This window comes from Colossoma macropomum, unplaced genomic scaffold (genome assembly GCF_904425465.1).
Source record: "Colossoma macropomum unplaced genomic scaffold, Colossoma_macropomum, whole genome shotgun sequence".
Lineage (NCBI taxonomy): Eukaryota > Metazoa > Chordata > Actinopteri > Characiformes > Serrasalmidae > Colossoma > Colossoma macropomum.
Genome location: NW_023494802.1, coordinates 6,796,471 through 6,821,204, shown reverse-complemented (window position 1 = coordinate 6,821,204; position 24,734 = coordinate 6,796,471). Strand labels below are relative to the sequence as shown.

Genomic DNA, 24,734 nt, shown 5'->3' with positions numbered 1-24,734 from the left:
CTGAGGCAAATGTGGGATGATTTAAGGATGCAATATGCATGGTGTAAATATATAGTTGTCTTTCATTACATTACATTGCAAAAATGATATCATGGCAAGTGAAAACATCTTAAAACTATTTGTAGTTTTATATCTATATATATACTAGATTGTTTTTTTTATCTTGTCATTTTATCTTTAGAAACTGTCTTATTCTTATTAGCATATCATTTTGTTTGTTTCAAGAAATAATACAGATCATTTTGCTTGTTCCAAAACAATACTTGAAGCGAGCGAAATGATCTGCCGATGGAATACGACAATTTCACTTGATAAAATAACTTAAAATAGGTACAACATGTCTAATTAAGTTAAATAAACTTGTAATATTCTCACACCAGTCTCATACTGAGAAATATTAGATATATTGGTAACACTTTATTTGGAGTGGTCCTTTGTAGATGATTAATAAACTCTTAACAGATTATCAGTAACACACCAACAACATATCAGTGAAGCAGCAGTAGAGCAGCATCTGAATACACTGAAGTAAATATCTTATAGATGTACTGCTGATTCATCACTTACATTAAGAAGATGTATTGTCACTATGTTACTTCCATTACACAAAACCTAACCTTATCAACCTTACGAACACCTAATCCTAACCCTGGCCCTAATCCTAACCCAAACCTTAGCCCCAACCCAAAATCTAATCCTCACCCTGGCCCTAACCCTAACCCTAACCTCAACCCCAACCAAAAACCTAATCTTAACACTCATATGTTTTTTTGACATGTTACTGAGTCTGTTAAGTGTTTGTTTCATCTAAAAGGACGACTCAAAATATAGTGTCACTGATATATTGTCCAGATTAAAGGTGATCTCAGTTGCCAAGATATCATTTTTCCCTGTGTGGGAAAATTAGCCTTGTAGCTCCAGTTCTATGATGGCAAACTCTGGACACCAGGATGGTCTGACTTAGTGACTACACTTGGAATAATGGGAAAACTGGGCAAATTTGATTATTTCTTTGCTAAACTAATAGGGAGTTTGTCTGCCTTTTCCTGAGGAAACTGTTCTGGATCACAAACGGCACTCCAACTCAAGATGTTTATGGTCTTCATCACGCCAAAAAATGTGATTCCACTGCTCTACAATCCAAGGCCAAACATACATTACTGGCTTTATATGGTGAAACTATCATGCAACCTACATGAAACTAATTTGTGCTTGAGTTGCATAATGTAAAGTGTCCTGCAAAGCGTCATGAAAGTTTCATGAAACAGCAAATCAAATCGTAAATAACGCACCATGTGATCATATCAAACAGTGTAATTTCAAACGACTGATTTCATCGGATCAATTGCACAAGACACTAGAACAGAAGATGGTTTATCGGACGGTTAAAAAAGAGGATCCTCCTGATCAACTTTTTGCAAGGTTGGTATGTGGTTGGTAGCACAAAGCTAATGTTTCCATAAAGAGCTGCCTTAACTAGCGAACTATCAGCAACAGCTGTCTAAACGGATGCTTGTGCCACCAATTATTCCTCTTCAACCTGTTGTAACCATGACCTATGTAACCAGATTCATTTTCTCCTCTTTTTTATGCCCCTAGTTTTACATAGAGCTCAGACTGCATAAAAGTTTCACTGTATAAAGCCAAACTTATCTGTGATTGCTCCAGTGTGTTCCTATTAGCAGTGCCTTTCTAAGCTGTGTGTGCACAACTGATCACTTGTATCAGTAATGATTGTGTTTTAAATGCCCCAATTCATTAACTAGGAGGGTATGGACACTTTTGGACATGGAGTGCACGTCTGTGAGTGTGTGCTGCCACATACAGTGTTGGTTGTGTGTGTTTTTGTATGCATTGTGCTGCAGCGGAGCGGTCCTGAGACGTGGCGGCTGGCACACGTGGCTGTGCTGGGTGGGCTTTGAGCTGCACCTCCTGTGTGCTCAGGATGGTGGGGTTGGTCCTCTTCCTCATTTACCCTCATCTCTTTCTCCTCCTCCTCTTCCTCCTCAGGGGGCAGCTGCTCTGAGCTCCTCCCGCTCAGGGGCAGAGAGTGGCTGGCCTCTGAGAGATGGACTGAGGGAGGCTTCGGAACGATCCGCGCCACTCTGACCAACCTTAGTACAAGCTAAGAATAGAATGGACTCATTAGGGCTGGATGATGCTGCATTTTGCTTTTCTCACTTAATAGATCCAAAGGCAGCAATGCTAGAATACACAGAGCAAGAAATAACCAAAATACATTTGCAAATACACATCTGACATATTCCATTACTTACCCAGGCCTGTTGCAGCACTCATTCAATCAGTTCTTGAGTCTCAGAGAACTGGGGAAACAGATTGTGACAGAGCCTGGTGAAATGTTTAATATATCGTCGCCATTGGAATAAAACCTTGTAACTACATTTTGTCATTTTATATTTTTGTGACATAATTTACAAAAATACCAGTTATCCTATTATGTGAACATTACACATAAAGATGACTGGATCAACAGGAGTTCTCCAAAATTCTTTGTAATAAAATATCTTTACATTAGCTGACATTTTCCGACAGTGATTATATGCACAAATATGGTGTCAAATTGTAAAATTGTGATGCATCAGAACAAAGGTGGTGATTCACCTGCAACAGTTTTGTCATATTAGAAATTAATTAAAAGGGCCAAAATGAAATTACTGTGCTGTTTGTGCTAAAACACTGGCATATTGTTTTTATGAGCTATATTTCACTTCTATGTAAATAGTAAGGATGTAGCAACACAACATATTGTATTGTAACATACTGAATTGGACTGTATTGTGATTAGCATGTTAGCTTGGGGCTAACATTAGCTTGTGGCTAGAGTGTTAGATCCAGACATTATAATTCACAGCTTTTGTTTCAAATATTGTACTTTTACAGTCAAAAAACTGAAAATGGAAACTTTAACATATTAATGTACTGCAAATGTTCAGCCACATCTTTTTGCTTTGCCAAAAAAAAACGTTCATATCAAACTGAATAATAAATTGAATTGTAACACCCCTGTATTTTTAGAAATAACGCTGAATGGTACCAAAATAAGCAAATTGAATTGAATTATGGGGAAGACGTGATTATAGATATTGCGATACAATCAACAATTTGATAAAGAATAACTTTTGTCAGGTCATAGTTTTATACCCCTTAATATCAGTTATGAACATGTGGTTTGAGTGTGCTCACCTGTTGGCTTGAGTTAGCTGAGGGTGGGGTTACCACGTTTTGCTCCAGTAGGGGGTTCACGGGGGCTGAACCTGGCAGGTGAGTGGCACGCCAGTAGATGTCCAGATACTCGGCCAGATGTTCACATGCATCCTCCAGCTGATTCTCATCCAGGATCACATCAAACATTTCCTAATGTAAGAAAAAATGAAGGATGAGTGAAGCCACAAGAGGCCAGGCAGTAGAGCACTGATACTGTTCTATTCACACTCACTGGTGGGCACTGAGCAAGTTTATCTCCTGCCATCATCTGCACATTTAGATGTTTGCTTTGAGACTTTCCCCTGGACTTGATGAGTCTTTGGAGGACCTGCGAAAGAGCATGATGAGTAACTGAGGCAAAGAAACATTAAAAATCATTCAGAAATGAGACAGCCCATCAAAAAGCATGCCGGCAATTCACGATGCATCAAACTGTTTCCTAAATAATCATAACTGAAACAAGCTGTTGTGAGGACAGATAGCTAGTAACACCATTAGTACTCAAAACAAAAGCAATGTTACTTCGCAAATGTCCCCATTTGTTCCTGCAAGTAGTGAAACTGCATGTGTCAAGGCAGTATATGAGAGTGACAGCTGTATATGAGGTGTTTAAGTGGCTGGGAGACTCATCACAGCACCCTTGCTGTACCTTTGGAGAAGACACTTTTACATAGACGATGATGGGGGCGAGCGATGTCTTGGTCAGTTGTGCTGGATGGTTAATGGTGTCTGCGTCTAAGACCACCAACTGCAGAGACTTCGCCAACTCAAATATCCTCTCTATCTCACTCTGGACCTCCGCTAGAAACACAAGACAAGAATGTAATCACTGAGAAAAGCAAAGACAAATGGAAATAGTTTTTGCATAAAAGCAAGGTACGAACATTTACAATGCAATTATGATAGTAATGTTATTTGAAAGTTCCAGTGGGAAATTTTGGGTGAAGTGTAATGAAGTGCATGTAATTCAAACTGTTCTTTTTTCACGTATTACACTACTTTTTAAAGTAAAATTTGCTACTTTTCACTCGACTACTTCTGGCAGCGCATGTTAGAGAAAATTGGATTGTCTAATGAATCAAAAAGAATGTGACTCACATTCAAATTGACATATGGCAGCACACTTGTTAACTGATTTGTTTGCTTTGTTTCACCCATAGAGATTACAGTACTTTTACTTTAGACAGCTTCTTTCGTCTGTGCTGTGATGATGCAGCTGATTAAGGAGGTCCTTTGATGCTGTTGAGGAAGCTTTAATGTTCACATTACAAATATTATGTGGTCATATGCATCCCTGATCATCTCAAGAGACAGTCTGAGTGATCAGATCACAATGCATACCCTGTTCACACCTGCACTACCCAGACAGAAAATGAGTGATGGCTCAAATTTACTACTTTCATCTGGCCCACTTGCCGCTGTGGAATGATGGCAATTTGGCAGATGCTCTTACCCAGAGCGACTTACAGTTTGATCATTTTACACGGGTAGGTGAGGTAGTGCTAGGAGTCTTGCCCAAGGACTCTTATGGGTATAGTGTAGGGTACTTACCAAGGTGGGCGATTGAACCCCAGTCTACAGTGAAGAAGGCAAAGGTGTTACCCACTACACTATCCTTCAACAGCTGCTTCTAATTTTAATCATTTAAAAATGAATAATTTTATACCACATTAAAATTAAATTGCAGACCATTCAGTAGTGTTCATAATATTGAGGCAGATTGTGTTGAACCACCTATTTTTTTCAGCTAATACAAAATACACAGCATACAAAAACATAGGCCAACGTACTGCCATATCTCTGCCAGAAGTCACCCAGATCTGGTCGTGTGAACCAACTACACATCCAGTTTGCCGGTGTGGTCAGTGGGTCACTGGTACTGCATGTTTGCCAGAAGTAGCCCACATTTCGCATGCTATCTGGGGGATCACCCAGGACACCTGTTAACGCCAGGTTTAAATAGGGCCTAAGTTCCCTCACTCACCTAAGCTGGAGCGTGTGTTGGACCTCTCCATGATGGCCTTCTTGTTTAGCACAGACCTCTTGGCTAGAGACAGATCCGCAGTCACTCGTGTGATAGAGATCCTGCCAAGACATAGTAAAAGGTGTTGGAAGACCTCCAAAGCATCCATCTCAAATCATTTAAAAGATAATAAGCTGCTTTTGGACTTACCTTCCATCAAACCTGTGCTTGAGGAAGTCAAACAGTGCTTTCTGCATCATATCTGTCACCTGGACGAGAGGAGAGAAAAGAAATATTTTTAATACATTTACCTCAGTAAGGCAAGGCCAACCTGATTGATGACTAAAATGAGGTGCTTTACTGCTGGAATGTACAGCTGATGCGTGACTATAGAGAATGTACTGGGGCAGACTTGAGCAGGAGGGTAAAGAGCAGCAGCAGAGGGGCTTTGGACAAGAGCCATGTGAAAGTTTAATGTGGCCTGGTGAGGTGATGTGCTTTAATTTAGACTCAGGCTGAAAAATGGATGGCTCCTGAAATAGAGAGGCAGCAGCGGACGCAGCAGAACAGCTTCAACTCCCTGCTGTGTCAGAGCATGAGCGGCTTAGGCCTCCAGAGCATTTCTGAGCTACGGAGCCACAGACATGCATCAATTTTTTACACAGAAGCTCCACACAAAAAGATCCTTACGTCAACACAAAGTTTCAAAGATTCAATGCATGCAAATACAAGTAGCCGTTATGCCCTAAAGCCCTAATCCTCTTAAGTAAGGACTCTTCCTACATCCCTATTCTGTGATCAGTTGAATATACATTTGCCATAAAAGGAACCAAAAAAGTACAGTACTGGGTAAAAGTTAGAGACCACCATTCCTTAATTTTCTAGTCAGTAAAGGACATTAGTACAAGTTATTCATTTTTCAGATGTTTCTGATGAGATTAATTATAAAATAATACAAGTGCATAAGCAAGAAACAGGAGTTTCAAAAAACTATTAAACGATAAAGAAAATGGACTCTATTGGTGGTCTACCAGACTCCAACCGTGCAAGGTCTGATAGACCACCAAAACTGTCCCCATCAGACAACAGTACTTAAAGCTTTCATCTTTGAGAGAGAGGAGAAAATCAAGTTGCTTCAGATCTAAAAACATCCACAGGTGTTTCTGTCCATCCTGTGAGAGGACAACTCAGTGCGATGGGTCTGAAAGGACGTAGCTGTCAGGAAGCCATTACTGAGAAAAGGAAACCGACAAAATAGAAGAAAATCTGCACTAGAACACCAAAACTGGACATCTGAGATGTGGAGTAAGGTTTTACGGACTGATGTGTCTAAATTTTAACTGTGGTTATTTGGACAGTGAGAACCAGAAAATGCAAACTAAACTTTGGAGGTGTGAAAAATATCCCTGCAGATTTCTTTGAAAAACTGAAAGCAAGTCTCCTGAAAAGAGCAGAAGCTGTAATAAAGGCAAAGAGTGGACACATTAAATACTGAAAATGCTGATATTATATTTAATTGTTCAGTCTTTTGTGTAATACAACATTGGCTTATCCATATTTAACATATTGTATAACTGTACACATCTTCAATTTTTATTATGTAATTGTACATTTTATACCTATTTCACTTTTTATATGTTTTCTGTAGAGCACATGTGTCAGGCTTCAGTCCTTGCAGGCCAAAACACTTCAGACTTTAGCAAGCTGAATTATTAAACACACCAGATTCAGCTCATCGGCTAATTAGCAAGGCCTTCATGAACTGAATTCAGAGCGTTAGATGAGGGTAAATGCTAATATCCGCAGCACTTTGGCCCAGAAAGTCCCCAGTTTGACATGCCTGCTGTAGAGTTATACTGTGCATTATGTATGTTATGTGTTTTATTTTATTTAAATTTATGTTAATATTTGCATCAGGAGTAGTTCTTGGAAATTAATAAAGATTCTGAAAACAGGGTCACTGAATAGATATCCCCAGGGGTGTAGAAATGCATTATTGTGTTGTGAAGGTCCATTATAATAAGATTCCATACAGAATGTGTTAATTTAAAAATCTAGGCTAAACAAAATGTTGTATTGGTTTTGTCGTATATATTCCGCTACTGCATAAACAGTTTCTCCTGTCATTTTTGTGTGTTCAGTGTTTTAAAAAATCTGTAATAATAATCAAAGTGATTCATTGTGAAAGAATTACACCCCTAGTTATCTTAACGGAGCATTTCAGCTATATATTCAATGAGAATTCCACAGATTTTTTAAAAAATATCTACACAATGTAATCATTCAAATATAAATAAAGTCAAAACAAAAACATACAGAAAACAAAAACAGTCAGAATTGTTCACAGTGGTGGTGATAGGAACCAGACGTCTGAAGAGTTTAACACCTTTAAAAGCTCCCTCACAGAAAGTTACTTCATGAAGTGATTATAAATATGCTGCCTGACACCTGAGAAACTGTTTCATGATAGTTTTGAGATAATGTTTTGGCTTAAAACATATTTTTAGGGGTGCACGGTGTTCATTTACCACTATTTACCATCATCAACATTACACATAAAAACTCAGAAGACATGTGTGGGATCACCGGTCATTTTGGATAGTAAATAAAATGTCTATATTTGTGCTGTAGACACTGAGACCTCTGGTTCCTATCACCACCACTGTAAAGAAATCTGGGTCTATAAGTTTCTCTACAAAGAATCTTTTCACATCAAACCAATCTGAATGACTCTGTTTACATCTCAACGACTGAAGTCACAAAATGTATAATGCAACTGAGTGTACCGTACCTCATAGCCTTTCAGCGAAGGCCCAACCAGCACCACAGGCCTCATGGAGGGTACGACATCATAGGGTGGAACATGCTCCGTCTGAAATAATCAAGCACACAAAAACAGCCTCTTTGAAGCCTCATAGCTTAGTGTACACTCTGAATCTTAACTAACATCCTCCAACAACTAATGAGTCGCCTCTGGCCTTCCAGCCTCAGTAATGATATACAGAAGGATCTCTTGCAAACTTGTCTTACAGAGAGAGAAGCAGAGGAAGAAGTCTGTGTGAGTGTGTGTGTGTGAGTGTGTGAGTGTGTGTGAGTGTGTGTGTGTGAGTGTGTGTGTGTGTGTGAGTGTGTGTGAGTGTGTGTGTGTGTAAGCAATACTACAGTCTGTTCTGTTCTAAACCTAAAAAAGCAACAAGAACAACTTACCTGCTTTTGCTTCTGTTTAGCTTTCAGAGAGCAAGAAGACAAACATTTAAGGAATGTTTGTGGGTAAAACAGGCCATGTGATGTTGACAGGCATGCAGCACAGCTACCAACACAATGTTAACGGTAGAATTTCGAACTGTAAGTGCGTTTGGACTGTTGTTGTTTTTTACCTGAAGATGGAGGTGTAGGCCTCCCTCCTGGTTTTCTGTAAGACATTGCAGCGCAGTTAGATGGGAATGTGAGAAAAGTCAAGTACACACACACACCCACACACCCACACACACACCATCATCATCACCACCACCACCAATAACAACTGGGTGATTCCACGAGTAGGGTTCCATTTGTGTCCCAGTGATATTACTTTCAAAAATATATATGTGGAGTTGAGTTAATACACATTTTAAACACAAATAAATTGTCCTTCACAACCAACACTGTTAGAAATAAAGGTTCTGTGCAGGTACATTTTTCATGCATCAAGGTACAAACAATGTAAATGTTCTTTCAAAGGTACAACAGTGGTTTTAAGGTCCAATTGTGAACCTTAAATAAGTTTTTCCAGGTGAAAAGAACATATTGGTACCTTTTCATAACCTAAAGTCATAAAACAGAACAATAAAATAAAAGCTTGGAGACGAGACGGGGTGTGTGGAGTCAGTACAACTTAGAAAATATAATTTCAATGGATTATGTTACAATTATGTTCCCTGACTAAAGGTACTGAGATTTACCCTTGAGGATACCACCCCAGTGACAAGAGGGGTACTGCCCTAGTCACAGTTTATCTTGAAATATTATCATAAACATACTTCAAAAATTATGTAATTTTTGCAGTACTATTTGAATCCATTTAACATTTAATGCTTGAAACATCTTTTTTCATGAGTCACCCAATATAGGTTAAAAACGAATGTACAGCCTTGGTACCTAAAGTATAGAGTTTAAGTAAATTGTACTTTTGTATTGTAAATTTGTTTAAAAAAAAAGGAAAACATTAGAATGTCCTTAATATGATCATGGCATTAGCATGGATGCTAGTTAACCATATTTTTTGTATTTGCTCATTTTTTGCTGAAACCTCAACCCTGTTACTTATAAACCTGTTACTAATTTTTTGTCAGAAAAGAAACCCTGCAAAGATAAGATACTATTTCTGAGATGGATTAAACCTTTATTATCCATTAAATTTGCATAAAATTTAAATTTATCTTTGGCAATCTGGCAGTTAAATACAAAGACAAAAACTTAAAACACAAAGTACTTACAGCAACAATGCACATGAACTATATAGGGGGGTTATTTATTATGTCCTTGTTCAGAATGGTCACAGCAGAGGGCACAAATGAGTTTTTGCACCCATTCTTCCTAGCTAGTTGGACCTTAAACCTCCTGCCTGATGGTAGCAGCTGGAATATTGAATAAAGGGGGTGAGTAGGATCGTTTTTGACCTGGGTTGTCTTTTTGGTTATGGATTGGCTGTATAAGTCCTGGAGTGACAGTTGTTTGTCTCCAGTGGTCTTACTGGCCTGGCTGACCACCTGGGCCAGCTTATTTCTTTGCTTAACTGATAGGTTCTTGTACCAGGACACAATGTTGAAACTGAGAACTGGGAAGTGACCTGTAGACCATGATCAAAGTATTGCTACTGGTGTTAAAACTCCTCAACGTCCTGAGGAGAGAGCCTTGCCTTCTTGTAGACATAATCTACATTGGTCTGAAAAGTGAGTCTTTTTTAAGAGTTATGCTGGAGTCATTTACGTTTTGTTTTCTTTCTCACTGCTATTTTTTATGTTTGACCACTTGGTGGTGCTGTAAAAGACACCAATGTGTGTTCTGGTCAGGATGTGGGCATTGGTATGGAAGTCCACAGTAAGCAGGCAAATTTGTTCAGAGCAACAGTTTTTGCCATGATTCACTCTTGGAATTTGAAATATCTGCTCACAGGAATCTCATGAATGGACAACAAATAGACTGGCATACCCAAAAGTATCCCAGTACGGACCTTTGTTTGATTTCCCACTTGATAACGAGTGGAAATGCTGCTAAAACCACTCACCAGTGGCCTAGGCTTACTAGTTTTTTTGTTTTTGTCACAACACAAGTTAGGACTAAGAAGCACCCCAATCGTGAAAACACCCAACTTATACATATAGTGTGAACTTGAACTTATGTAAGATATAAAATGATCTTCAAGTTGGTTTGACATGAAAAACTGAACAACTGCTTTGTGAGGCTTAACCCAGTGAGTTACATTAAATATGCAGCAGAAAGTTCTTTGGCCTCCTTACTGAAACATGCTGGGTATTGACTGTAAGTCATGACAATCTTTCAGGAAGGTCCTGTAAAAAAGAACTATACCTCTGTGCAGCTTTCAGCTCCTGTTTGAGGCGCATGGCCTCCAGTTTCACAGGGCTGGGGATAAAGCTGATATCAGCCCCCTCCTTCACCAGCCTCCCGATCCACCAGTCATTGTTGAACTTCTGCACAAAGAGGAAGCACTGCTCTTACACCTCAGCCCACCACCAAAACAACTTAAACAAGTTTTGCAAAGCAGGATTTCTTAGACAAACGGTGTCTCACAAATCTGAAGCCATAAAAATGAGCTCAATATAAGAAAAAAAAAAACACAGAAAGTTTATGGCAGTGTATTCTTTATTCTATATATACCTATATTAACCAACCAAAACTATGGTAATTATTGTTTTTGCGTTTCTATTTTAGTCCATTTTCACAAATGCTGAAGTATTATTTTCATGTGAAACAAACATTTTGATGCTTGTTTTGCTTGTAATGTCTGTTATATGTTAAACTTACTTTAAATACAATTTTAATTTTGTGGTCTACAGTTACATAAAAATACATAAAATGTCAAATACAAAAAATCAGGAAGATCTTCTTCATCTGCTTTTTGTGTGGATATCTCAAAGGAGGAAAGACGCACTCTGGGAAGTCCATGATTAGTGAAATCTTTTTTTTATGCCTGAAAATTTTAAAAATAAAAATACTGACAGCTTCATGAGTTGCAAAAAGACTGTATCAGTGGTGTGACTGAAGGTGAAACATTCTGTAATTTTTACATACAATAAGACTTTTAAACTAAACTGGCTGTGGACTATATTTTAAAAATAGTAATTTTGTCAGTGGTGATACAGTCAGTGGTGCTGCAACTTTACTGATGCTGTTCAATATAACAGCCTGTTTGCTATCACAATGATAGAATGACTAAACTAGGAGGCTGCTGAACCAAAAAAATCAAACCATAGAAATGTCCTCAGTTTAGCTTTGTCAACATTATAGCTGTGACTTAACTGACTAACCATAACTGTTAACAACCAAACACTAAGTTTCACCTCCTTTATGTGTAGAAAGTCTTTGGTTTCAAAGTTGATGGCAGCACCCTGCACAGGACAGTCCTCATCTAAGGCCCCACAGTAGCTGACATTGGTTCTCACTGCAAAAGCCACAGGTTTGGTCTGCACAGAAGAGGAGAAAAAGCACACTAAGTGGACGGTGAATGCAGGAGTATGTCAGTATGAAAGGTGAGTTAAGCTAACCTTGGCTCTCTCGAGCTGCAGCAGGGCCTGGCGCTCGGCTTCCCGCCGAGACGCCTCCTTATCCTCCTCCAGGGACAGGTCGGAATCCGAGGGTCTACTAGTGTAGGAATCAGCCGAACCCTGCCAGAGCGAGGAAGAGGGAGAGAAAAGATTTGAGAAGATTTTTCTAAAGGTTGACTCTCAATATGGAGATTCATTATCAGTTAATCATATTGAGCACTCAAAGCTACAGTACATGTCCAAAAGTTTCTAGACATCTGCTGATCCAGTGTCTCTTCTAAAATCAAGGGTGTTAATAGGGAGTTTGTCCTTCTTTGCTGCAGTAACAGCCTCTACTCTTCTGGGAAGGCTTTACACTAGATGTTGGAACATTGCTGTGAGGATTTGATTGCATTCAGCTACAACAGCATTAGTGAGGTCAGGTACTGATGATGGATGATCAGCTCTGGATCACTGCAACTCATCCCTTAGGCACTGGATTGAGCTCCATCACTCCTGAGAACACAGTTCCACTGCTCCAAAACCCAATGCTTGGGGGCTTTATGCCCCTCTAGCCAATGTTTGGCATTGGGCATGGTGACCTAACGTGCAGGGCTGGCTCTAGCCTTTTGGGGCCCCTAAGCAAGACTATTTTTGGGTTATCTGTCTTGCTTACAAATAACCGTCTCAGCATTCTGAATCCAGGTATATGTCTCACAAAGCAGGATTTCTTGCTTACCCAGCTAACTTTCAGCATAGACTGCCCTAACCCTGGCAAATCACTTTTACCATTACCTCTAACATGCTTACCTTGCTCCAGGGCAGTAAGCATTAACAGTGGCAGTGGAGACAGTGTTTTTTAGCATTATCAACATATTTACGTAGTATTTTGCTTTTCGACAACTTCTTATGTTTCACGCAACTGTCTGTCATAAACATCAAATTTCATGTGCACAAAGATTAATCACAGCCTGAGTATCGAAATCTGGGTTAATAGAGAAAGTTGTTAATTGTTAAAAGTTAATCGCAGATGTGTTAGTTATGTTTAATTAAGCTGAAACTTGAGCCAGAACCCTATGTAAGTTCGATGTGCTTCATAAAACAGACCCCATTTTTTGTTATCCAAATAAGAGTCAAATCAAATGGCATAACTTTAACACTGGATGCAGTTGGAGTGGGTTGAGAGAATCTTTGGGGTTGTATTTACGGAATATATTTGAGTGACTACTGATTTTTAGTGTTAGCAATGTTAGCCTTGTAGCTCCTGTGATGAAATGAAGCAAAAATGAAGAATCAAGACAAGGTTGTGTTAAAACAGAAGCAAATGCCACACTGTGCAGAACACCAGAGCACTGCCGGAGCTAAAGCAGAGAAACACTTCAGAGTGTTTGAGCATTAGCAACTTAGATGCTAAAGTGCTTTATATAAGAGTGTTGGAGTAGAAACACTAACCAGTCATGGAGGCTATGCACTCTATTGTAATGTATTATTGATGGCATGTGCCAGGGAAAATGACAAAGTGGCCAGATAAGCACATTCTCTCTTGGCAGTGACACAGCACATTTCTCCATTTTTCCATCTTCCTCTCTCCTGCCTGTAGATACGGCCCCTCTCTGGAGAAGTCTTACTTGTGCACTGTCTTTTAAAAAGGATGTGACATTGGTGGAAAATTTGGCTGTGGTATAGAAAGTAATAGACAAAGAAATCAAATGATAAAGTGTCAGAAACTTGTCCTAAGTGTGTACACCAATCAGCCATAACATTAAAACCACCATGTTTCTACATTCATTTGGTGGTTAATCATTATTTGGGTGGTTGATCATTCTCAGCACTGCAGTGACACCGATGTGGTGATGGTGTTAGTGTGTGTTGTGCTGGTCTGAGTGGATCAGACACAGCAGTGCTGCTGGAGTTTTTAAGTCACTGCTGGACTGAGAACAGTCCACCAACCAAAAATATCCAGCCAACAGTGTCATGTGTCCTGTGACCACTGATGAAGGACTAGAGGATGACTAACACAAACTGTACAGCAGCAGATGAGCTGCTGTCTCTGACTTTACATCTACAAGTCGGACCAACAAGGTAGGAGTGTCTGTTAGAGTGGACAGTGAGTGGACACAGTGTTTAAAAACTCCAGCAGCACTGCTGTGTCTGATCCACTCAAACCAGCACAACACACACTAACATGCTGAGAATGATCCACCACCCAAATCATACCTGCTCAGTGGTGGTACTGTGGTGGTTCTGACCATTGAAGAACAGGGTTTAAGGGGCCTAACAAAGTATGCAGAGCAACAGATGGACTACAGTCTGTAATAGTAGAACTACAAAGTGCACCTATACAGTAAGTGGAGCTGATGAGAAACAAGGAGACAAGGTTTTAATGTTAAGGCTAAAAGATGTAGATGCCTTTTGCTAAAAGAAAACAATTATGCTTCACTGAATGTGGATTATGATAAGGCACAGTGCTACAAAACATCAAATGTACACAATTTTATTCTTATTTCAAATGTATTTGATCAGCCAAGACAAGTTTGGCATCTAAAGTTTGCTTCCAAAATTTTGAACTGAAGCTAAGAGGCTAATTTAGCTAACAAATAATGGAACCCTTTTTAACCCTTTTTTTGATACATCAGAGTATAGAAAAAATACACTTTTAGAATAAATCCTTTGTCTGGTTTAATTGTGGTGCACTGCTTTGTTGTTGTTGTTAGTTGTGTAGTTCTTAGCTTGTTAACTAGCAAGCTAGCATAGCAAAGTAACAAATGGATAGAGTAGTTTACTGTATAATTTGAATGTAGCCAATTGAAAGTCATAGTTCTGTAATATTAAGTGACAGACAAAATAGAGATTATAAAAAATAGACAAAATGGATGTTGTGTCAGATCACAATGATATCTGGACAGGTTCAGCTCCTGAAGAACCTGAGGAAACATGAGAGAGGCAACTTGGGGCTGAAAGCATAGGGATTACAGAGTTCCTATAAAATTTCCTATAAAATTTCAATGAGGGAACTTTGGACTGTTTCCTAATCATGCAAACTGTATGCTTAAATTATGACACACTTGCCTCAAACAGATTTGTGTATGTGGTTTCTGACACTGCACGACATACAGTCATCTATAAAAATTGACAAAAGTATGCTACACAGCTAAAACCGTAGTAGCAGTTATCTCAAAGCTTGAATTTTGTCAGTACTTCTGAAAAAAATCACGTAACTCATGATAATCTGTGGAATACAGACAGCATTTTCACTCAGAAGAGACTGGATAACCAGTGTGTGTCTCATGGGTCCAGACAGAGCTTCATTTTTCATTAACCTTACAGCGGACAGATCCACTGGAGCACCCTGTCAAAACTCTGTCACACCAAATCCTGCTTCACCTGTGTGTGTCCAGCAGAGTTACTCAGCCTAGCAGAGGCTTCCAAAAGGCCGTACAACTGCAGCAGGACACAGAGGTGGAACTCCTCACAAAACACAAAGCAGAAGTCACATTATACTCCTAAATATAGTCCTGTATCTACTGCAGCCTTTTCTGTACCTGTCTCCAGCACCTCCTGTTCTCTTCCTGTTCATTCTTTATCCTTCTCTCTCTCTCTCTCCTTCTCCCCCTCATTTTCTCTCTCTATATGATTCTGCCTTCCCTCTTTCTCTCTTTGTCTCCCCTTTCACTCACACTCTCTATTCTTCGTCCCCTCCCTCTCTCCTCTTTTCTTTCTTGTTTTTCTTTCCTCTTTCTCTTTCTATCATTCTTCCCCTCCCTGTCCCTCTCTAACCCCCCAATCTCTCTCTAACTTCCAAAAAATCCTCTCGTCTCTTCATCTCACCCAGGCTGTGGATATCATTTAAATATCAAAGACGGCCCCAGGGCCCGATGTTTCCACCACCGGAAGAGACAAAGCATAATTAGCCAGACACGCATACGAGATAGAGGATTCTTATGTATGATTAAAATACATCCCCCCTCTAAATGAACGGCTTAATTTAAAAAGGCGCTGGCCCTGCAAAAGAACCCTTCCCTATTCCACACAGCATACTGAGAGAATAACAAGAATAAGGCTGAATTTCACCAGCACGTCTGTTCGCCATCTTTACCCAGTTTGGAGTCATTGAGGAGGAACAGAGATGAAAGATGGAGAGGGATTTTTAAATGGCCTTGGTTCTCTCACTTCTTTTTACAACAGCCACTGTAACAACAGAGCTACAGTGCAGCGAGTAAGCAATCGGACAGTGAAACAGTTTTTGTTGTTTTGGTTCTGTACTCCGGCACAGTGAATCAAAAACAGTGAGTATGAGGTTAAGTACAGCTTGTAGAGCTTTAATTCACATGCACATCCAGATCAGATGAATCCTTGTAGGAACTACCGGCCTTTTATACACAGTTCCAGCAGTGTAGTGTCTGGCTGTGCGACATGAAAATATATCACAATATTTGCAAACATTTTCTTGATTTACGGTACGTATCATGATATTTCATTTTTCTGCGGTTTGAAAAGTTTGGACAGAATTTTGTCAGTAATTTGTTCAATGTTTTGACATACACTTGGGTAATCAGATAATGGGAGAAACATTGAGAATCAATGATGCAAAATCAGAGTAAGGGTATAGATGAACTGAAAAACTCGTTTACTGAGCTAAAATCCAGGTTTCATAATCCAATATAAGAAATACGTACTATGCTGTTTACATGACCACTTGAATAATCAGACACCTACAGAAATCTTACAAAGACTGTATTATTGCTGTGCATGCAAACACACTTCTTTAAAGCTGCACTGTGTAAGTATTGGGGATGTGGAGACCTCTCTGGTAGAAATGTGTAATTGAATGCAACATGTGGAAAAACATTTTTTGGAGACGGTTGTGCTTCGAAACTCTTCCCCAAGCGGATGAATCTTATGTTTGTGAGTATGTTGAAAAAGCATTCAAAGTGTGCTTTAATCCTTACTGTTCCAAGGTGCAAAATACAGCGTGTCTTGGGTGGTCTGGAACCACCTAATTAACCACTTGAATGTCTCAGAGAATGTCTCAATATCAAAAACCTGGGGGGTCCTTGAAAAAAAGCTAATTGTTTAGCTGCTTCACCCACAATCAGCTTCTGTCATTGGTATTCTTAACTAAGTAGAGATGCGGCACTGCTCTGCCTCAGGGTGGCCCTATAGCCAATTGGTTCTTCCACCTGGTCATTCAAAGCCTGCAACTGAAACTAGACACTTTGTTGCCATTAAAGCCAGCACTGATATGGCAATTAACAGCCAGCCAACACTGGAGAAGCCAGCCAACATGGGACTTCCTGGAATACCAGCACACTGACTGTTACCACCGCCCACAACAACAAGTGGAAACATTTTTGAATGTGGTGTGAGAATGCAGGGATGTTTATGACTTCTGGATAAATGTTACTACCAAATTGTCTGCCCTGGTGGGGCAAGAAATTCCTGTGGATCCAGCTGTATTATTGCTTAATAATGACTCCAATTTTAATCTAACAGGAAAACAAAGGAAGATATGGCTCACTGGTTTAACATCAGCTAAAAAATCACTGCACAGAGGTGGCTTCCACCAGATAATCATTGTGTACGATACTGTGAATGATCTACTATTGTCATCTTCATCAATATAATGTTGATTTTGCATTTGAGTTGAGCTCATTCTTTTCAAGCCTGTGCGTGTGATGTTAATACCAATGAGACAGATGATGTGGTCCGACAAACTCCTGCGAAATCCGACATTTAAATGACTATTTCAGGCACACCCACCCTATTTATTGTGTTTTTTGTCCTCCTGACTTTGTAATGATACTTATTCCCATTTAAAAAAACCTGTGCAGCTTTAAATACTGATGATATTCGTAATATACTCACAAAAGTGTATTGTGGTGTATGATAATGTAGTTTATCCAGTACCAGAAAATATAATGTTGCCCACCCCTAGTACGCTGGGTAAGCACTTACATGTGGGCACATGTTTAGGGGGGCATGAGAATCAGTTCTTCCTCTAATCACTGAACAATAGCCTCTGCTACTTATCAAGGCATTAGGGATGCACCAATACCTGATATTATTCAGCAATGATACATAAACATTTATAAAATGAACAACTGTGATTAAATTCACATGGACTGGCATCACAGAGAAATATTTCATGTTTATAATGTGTAGATAACCCTTGTAAATATCGAAGCCCAAAATACTTTTTTTAATTGTTAATTTTATTGTGGGTCTGCAGTTTGAACTAATTCAATATAGTCCACATAAAAACGCATAAACTTAATCAGGAGACTTCAGGACTTCAAGAAGAAAGCAGAATATGACCCCTTTAACACACTCAGTGGTTCATTGGAGTCACAAGTGCAGGATAGTTATTAAAAGCTGAGGAAATAGATTAGTTGTAACAGCAAAGTCATGATCAGCACCGAAAAGGGCAGCCGTGTAGTTTACAAGAACACATTGTCCAGAACCTCATTAAAGAGTGCTGCAATTCCAGTAAGCCACACAAAGCAAGCAGAAGAAACAGCGAGCATGAACCGAAGCAGAGCCGAGACCACACACACACTCACATTCTGTATTCCATACACATACTGTGCATTAACGGCCGGCCTTTTTTAGATGACCCGACAAACGGAGCAGTTAGCCGCGCAAGAGTGCGATCAATAGAGTAATGCAATCCCTTAAAAGACACACAGCATAGCAACTTCATCCGCTAAGAGTGTTTCCATAACTCTCACATCTCCGCTTCTGGACATTAGCTGACCTGCACATTACAATATGCAACATTATAACTCTAGAGATGTCAACCTGAATAAATTATGTTTTCTATGTTTTGAAGGTTTATAGCAGTTTAACCCTTATGTTCTGTTCACTGCTTAGCAATGGATGTAGTTACATTGACCCACACCATCTCCTCTATCAGGACAATTAAACATTTTATTTTTCATCTAGCTATTATACCTTTTCATGTTACCTTTTTTGTATCTATCTATCCATCCATCCATCCATCCATTCATCTATCTATCCCATAACACTTAATGAGACTGGACCATTCGTCCATACAGAACCTCTCCAAATCCTTCAGATTCCAAGGCCATGCTTGTGGACTCTCCACTTCAGCTCATTTCAGGTTTCCTATGAGGTTTAGATCAGGGGACTCAGTTGGCCATGGCAAATCCTAAATTCTGTAGTCAGTTAACGATTTTTGTGTTCATTTTTTAGACATACTTTGGACCACTGTCTTGTTGGAGGATCCAAACTATAGACCAGTTCAAACTTGCTGGCTGAGGCAGTCAGGTTTTGATTTTTGATTTTATTTTTGCTGGTACTTGATGGAGTCTTTGATACTTATTTGATATCAAATAAATTGTCCAGGGCCTTCGGAAGAAAAACAGCCCCACGACATGACAGATCCACCACCAAACCATACGTCACAGTGGGAATGAGGTACTTTTCTGCGTGGCTATTTTTGTGTCCATGCCAAACTAACCTCTGGTGTTTGCTGCCAAAAAACCTCTATGTTGTTTTCATCTGACCATAGAACAGGTATTCAAACTTTTGTGCATGACTGTCTTTTTTTAACTTTTGCACATTCATGAAAACTCTTGGTCACGTCTTTTCATCATTTTGACCTGAACGAGGGAAACGGATTAAAGCTGGGATCTGGATAATTTAGTCCGATATAATTTTGCCCATATACTTTAGACAATTAACATCAATAATTTGGTCTGGTTCTGATTTGTTTTTCCCTTTTGTTTTACTGCACATAAAAAGTGATGTGTTCAGATTTAAACAAAACACATATTGTCTCATGTGAAAAAGAAGCCAAGCTATTACGCTGTCAGAAAAAAAGTGCACGGTATACGTATATTTTTGTTCACCAGGGTACAAACAATGCAGAGAATTCAAGATTTTATACTCTTTTTGTGCTGTTGTCCATCATTGTTCCCTCAATACAATACCCAGCATGCAACATGCATATGCATCCTACAACCATTAGAAATCTCCCTGTGGCATTAAAGGTAACCCTTTGTGGTCCCTTCTAGCTGATGTACTGTAAAAGGCTAACTAATATCAAAGACTACCTCAAGCTGCCTGAATTACATACATTTATGACTAGCTAGTTGTGTATTGCTGATGACTGGATGCTTGTTGGGCTTCTAATATGTTATAGTTTAAATTACGGATAATTGTAATATGATTGTAATATGATTTCGTTTTCCTTCTCTGACATCCCTTCCTTATGATTCATGTGATTGGCTGTTAGTCATAAATGCTATCATGTGCCCACGCATGAGGATTAATCACAGCCTGAGTAGCTAAATCTAGATTAACACAGAAAGTTGTTAACTGCTGTTGTAAAACGAGTTAACTGCGTCTGTGTTTGTTAGATTTTATAAAGTTGAAAATCAGTTAGAAAGCAAGCTGAACAATGGCACAACATTAACAGCACAAAAACACAACATATCTTTAAGCTTTTCTCACCATCTTCCCTTTTCCTTTCCGTCTTTTGGCTTCAGATGCACACCTCCTTTTTTTAAAACATGATTAAACCATTGCTTTTTTTCCCCCTCGGACTTAATCCATAAGCAACTGCTTATGTCGCTTATTAGGTAGAGAAGGTGTACAGGAGAAATAAACACAGCATCAGTCTGTGTTTATTTTGCCTGTACACAGATAACAGTAACATTAGCTGTCTAGCTTTCTTCTGCATTCCCCAGCTAGCAAAGTATCCACCCTAAAGTGCTTGTAGTTTTTCCAAAGTTCCTTTCACCTTCAAGATGCATCATCAGAAGGTAACTGCCCTAAAGCATATCACACCAATGTTTCAATTTTCAAATTTTAACGTACAAGTGAATAATGTATTCAGTACTATTATAACTGACTGTAGCTTTCCAAAATATCAATCTGAGTTGAATCGATCCATTAAGATCACATCACTTTCAGATGCATTGATGCATTTTTACACCCACAGTTAAGAGAATAACATGAAGGCTAGGCATAAATGAACCCTTCATCAGATGAAGATCATGCTTTCATTCTCTTGTTCTCTCTTTCTCTCTCTGATTGAAATTGCTCTTTGGAAGCGCAGTGAGCCAATGGACACTATAACAAACCTTCAAGTCCAACGCACCCAGAAGCCACAATTACAATACAACCAGCAGAGGGAGCCGCACACACAAACAGCCCAGCCTCTCCGTTTGTACACAGCTTGTTAGATAACACAAACATTCATTCATCAGCACTTCAAACACTTTCATGCCCTATTTTCATTCAGACGCTCAGAATCTGATTCCCAGAGCCACGGCCACATGCTGCTCAGCTTGTATATACTACGAGGAGATGACAGTCGGAGGCTTCATGCTCATAATGAGAGGACAGCAGAAAGAGGATCAGCCTACACAGATGTGTTCAGAGCTACATCAGTATACACCATTTATACATTCACACGTCATTACTTTCTCATAGCTGGGTAAAATGAGAGAAAAATTGCATCTGCAGTCTTCAAATATTCAAGCCCTTCATTACTTCCTCTTATAACTTAATAATAACATCAAGTATTATTTATTTGTGCTCTTTTCTTTGTTATTACTGAATAATAAGGATTACAATGTGGACATAGGAGTATAATTATATTTGAAGCTATCATGATATATCAGTTATATATCAATAACTCCATTACTCAAAAAAAACACTGCTGAAAGTTTTTCCTTCTCAACAAATCAGCAGAGATTAGTTGCACATTTGCATGATGATAACGCATATGGAATTTCTCCTCCTGCATTATCATTAGTGACAGCACTAATCAGCTTTGCATTGTTTTCCATTTGCATTGCAATAAATCAACATTTTACACTGTTACTAAATAATATGCCTCAAGATTACGTGGATATACACAACCTGAGGAGTGGGCAATATGATATGACACTGTTATTGTGATAAATCATGTGCTTTCTGAGTATACTGTGCATATTGTCAGCACTTATAACTACTGCATGTTTCATTACTAAGTGAGCATAATATATATTATTATAATATAAAAATTAGGCCCAATTAATTGGATTTAAAGCAGCACAGTACCTACAAAAAACTTTTTAATTAATCTTTTCAGTGTCAAGTTCCATTTTATTATATCTCTGTTATATCGCCCACCTCGACAATGTATGTCCAGAAGTTTGTAGATATCTGCTTATCCAACACTTCTTCTGAAATGATTGGTACTAACAGTGCCTTTATCCTCTTAACATACAGGATAAACAACATATATTAAAACAAACTAACTGGGATGGACTATTGAATTGCCATGTACGCTGGTATAGATAAAAATAAAAACAGTTTGATAGAAAATTCATCCATGCTATAATCACAGAGGGTCTTAAAGGGGAAATCCCCCAATTTTTCAAAATTTCATATTAATTTCACATAATTCAATCGTTAAGCTTGAGCAAAAATTGAACAGTCATTCAGACTGATTTGATGTGAGTTTATCTGCTCTGGAGAAACTTACAGAGTCAGAGTTGCTCACAGTGGTGGTGAGCACCACCATGTAATGCCTCTAAAAGCTCACAGAAAGCTATTGAATGAAATGGCTATGATTACTCTGCCTGATGCTTGGGACATTTTTTACGTTTGAAAATCCATTCACGGCAGAGAGCTACATGCAGGGCACTGTAATACAAAATAATTCCCAAAGAAAACTATTTTTCCACTATTTTGCCATGATCAACATTACATAAAAAAATATCAAAGTCACATTTTGAAAAAGAACAATTTTGAAATCGCAAGAGCTTCAATTTTTATTATAGTCAACATGGATATGTTGCAAGTTTTAACCCAATTACACTGAGCTTGTGAACTGCTTTTGGATGAATTCGACTAATCAGAAGCAACCAAACTGTGGCATCACAACCACTGGCAGGCTGGCACACTGTGTTAAGCATTTGAGCCCCAAGCCCATACCTCAGTTTACGGAAAAAACAATTTATACAAATAAATGCAATTTATCGAAAACAATCATAATTTAAATTGAAATTGCAATACCGTTCAGAAAACAGAAACAAGACATGAAATATAAAATGTGGCATCATTTTTACACAGGATTGTTTTTTTTTCTAATATGTTAAAATTCAGTCGATAAACAGTAAGTGTGCAGATCTGTGAAGTGTGTTCTCAGTAGAGGGTGTGTTAATGTGTTAACTCATTTTCCCTTAGAAAATTAACAACACATAACACCAGGGGCGTGCAAACTTTTGCATACAACTGTACAGAAATCTGTACAGAAATCAGAATTAATAAGTTTCTCTGCAACAAACCATTTCACATGAAACCTCTCTGAGTGACTTTGTTTACACCTTAATGGCTGAATTATGCCTTTTTAAAAAGTGGTACTATGTGCCTTTAAGCTCTACAGCACTGCTGCCTTGTTTTACATGAAGCTGAGAATAAACAACCTGTAACCCAAAGTAGTGAGATGGTAAAATGCCTTTTAACCACTAGAAAAAATGGAATCTAATTAGGACAGAACAGAGAGAACATGGTGGAGGAAAACTCTCAACGAAGCCAAATGTCTACAGTCAATGGGCCAGCCATGAATCAGATGTAACCGCATGGCTCTGACGCTCAAGCATTGTCTTATATAAGACTCTGTTATGCATAAATTTGGAGCTGTCATAACTTGGGAAAATAAGACTTACATTAGTTATTATATAGCGCCTAATGCAGGCAAACATTCATTCTCTGCAGCATGGAACCTCTGAAAATGATGGATTAGACAATAGCAGAGAGAAAGAGAAAGAGAGAGAGAGAGAGAGAGAGAGAGAGAGAGAGAGAGAGAATGATAGTGTGCATGTAAGACAGTAATATACAGGCAGGAAGGCAGAGCGTGAGAGAGACAGACAGACTAAGTGAGAGACAGATAGTCAGCATGAGAAAGGGGGGCAGAAAAAAGAGTGATTGTGAGTAAGACAGAATGATGTAGACAGAATGAGAGAGAGAGGGTGAAAGAAAGAGACGGATAGCTAGAAAGAGAGAGAGAGAGTCATAGACAGAGCTAGGAGAGAGAGAGAGCGGGAATGGTAGATTGTGTGTAAGACTGAAAGATGAGGGAGAGAGTCATAGGCAGAGAGCTGGAGAGAGAGAGGAAGAAATTAAGAGAGTGAGTGAGAGAGAGAGAATGATAGACTGTATGCATATGTGAGTGACAATAAGATACAGAAAGAGAGAGAGAGAGAGAGAGAGAGAGAGATGTTCCTACCTTGCCGCTGAGAAGCGCTGCACTGGAGTCAGATGCAGACATGCTGCTTCTAAACTCAGCCCCATGGCTCAGAGCCTGATGGAGCTGCTCTCCATGGCCAGCAGGAGCATCGTTAGCAGCAGCAGCAGCAGCAGGCTGGCGGACGGAGCAGTGCGGAGCGGAGTGGAGGGGAATAGAGAGATTGCAGGAAGAAAGCAGGGCCTGATGCTAGCGAGCACTCCGCTCAGTGTCTATACAAAATTGATGTCCTGACTGCAGCAGTGGAGCCGCACCGAGGCGAGCGAGAGCACACACACACACACACACCCTCCCACTGCTTCTGCTTTCTGCTGCCTCCCTTCACACACACTCACACAGGCTCCAGCTTGAGATGTCCTCCTGATAGCCCAGAAGATTCAGAGATGTGTTTCTTACAGTAAGAGATGGAGGGAGGGTTCATATGGAGGCCAGGCATACAGTACTGTGCAAAAGTCTGAGACCAGCATTCATTTATTTCAGAAAACATACTTTAAAATTTGCTTCAACAACTAAATAGAATCAATTTTTTTCAGTAGTGTGT

The 24,734-nt window shown here is 39.2% G+C and overlaps 1 protein-coding gene across 1 annotated transcript; it reads right to left on the bottom strand.

The window, feature by feature from the left end:
- Nucleotides 1–738: 738 nt before the first annotated feature.
- On the bottom strand, nucleotides 739–24,217 carry cacnb3b (calcium channel, voltage-dependent, beta 3b). Its single transcript, XM_036591268.1, has 14 exons — nucleotides 24,176–24,217; nucleotides 11,953–12,072; nucleotides 11,749–11,871; nucleotides 10,757–10,878; nucleotides 8,566–8,600; nucleotides 8,396–8,415; nucleotides 7,980–8,060; nucleotides 5,399–5,457; nucleotides 5,210–5,310; nucleotides 3,875–4,026; nucleotides 3,458–3,553; nucleotides 3,205–3,375; nucleotides 2,277–2,324; nucleotides 739–2,125 (listed from the first exon to the last, which is right to left on the bottom strand). Exons 1-13 carry the CDS (start codon nucleotides 24,215–24,217, stop codon nucleotides 2,295–2,297), a joined length of 1,152 nt encoding a protein of 383 aa, XP_036447161.1. The 3' UTR covers nucleotides 739–2,125; nucleotides 2,277–2,294.
- Between the last annotated feature and the right edge of the window lie 517 nt (nucleotides 24,218–24,734).

Bases quoted from the DNA above. Each gene is read 5' to 3' on its own strand.
- cacnb3b (XM_036591268.1), bottom strand. From the start codon at position 24,217: ATGTCTGCATCTGACTCCAGTGCAGCGCTTCTCAGCGGCAAG. The intron at 10,879-11,748 runs GTGAAACTTAGT...CTCTTTGTGCAG, and splicing joins ACTTTCTACACATAAAGGAG to AAGTTCAACAATGACTGGTG. The intron at 2,325-3,204 runs GTGAGCACACTC...CTGTTTCCCCAG, and splicing joins CAGCTAACTCAAGCCAACAG to TTCTCTGAGACTCAAGAACT.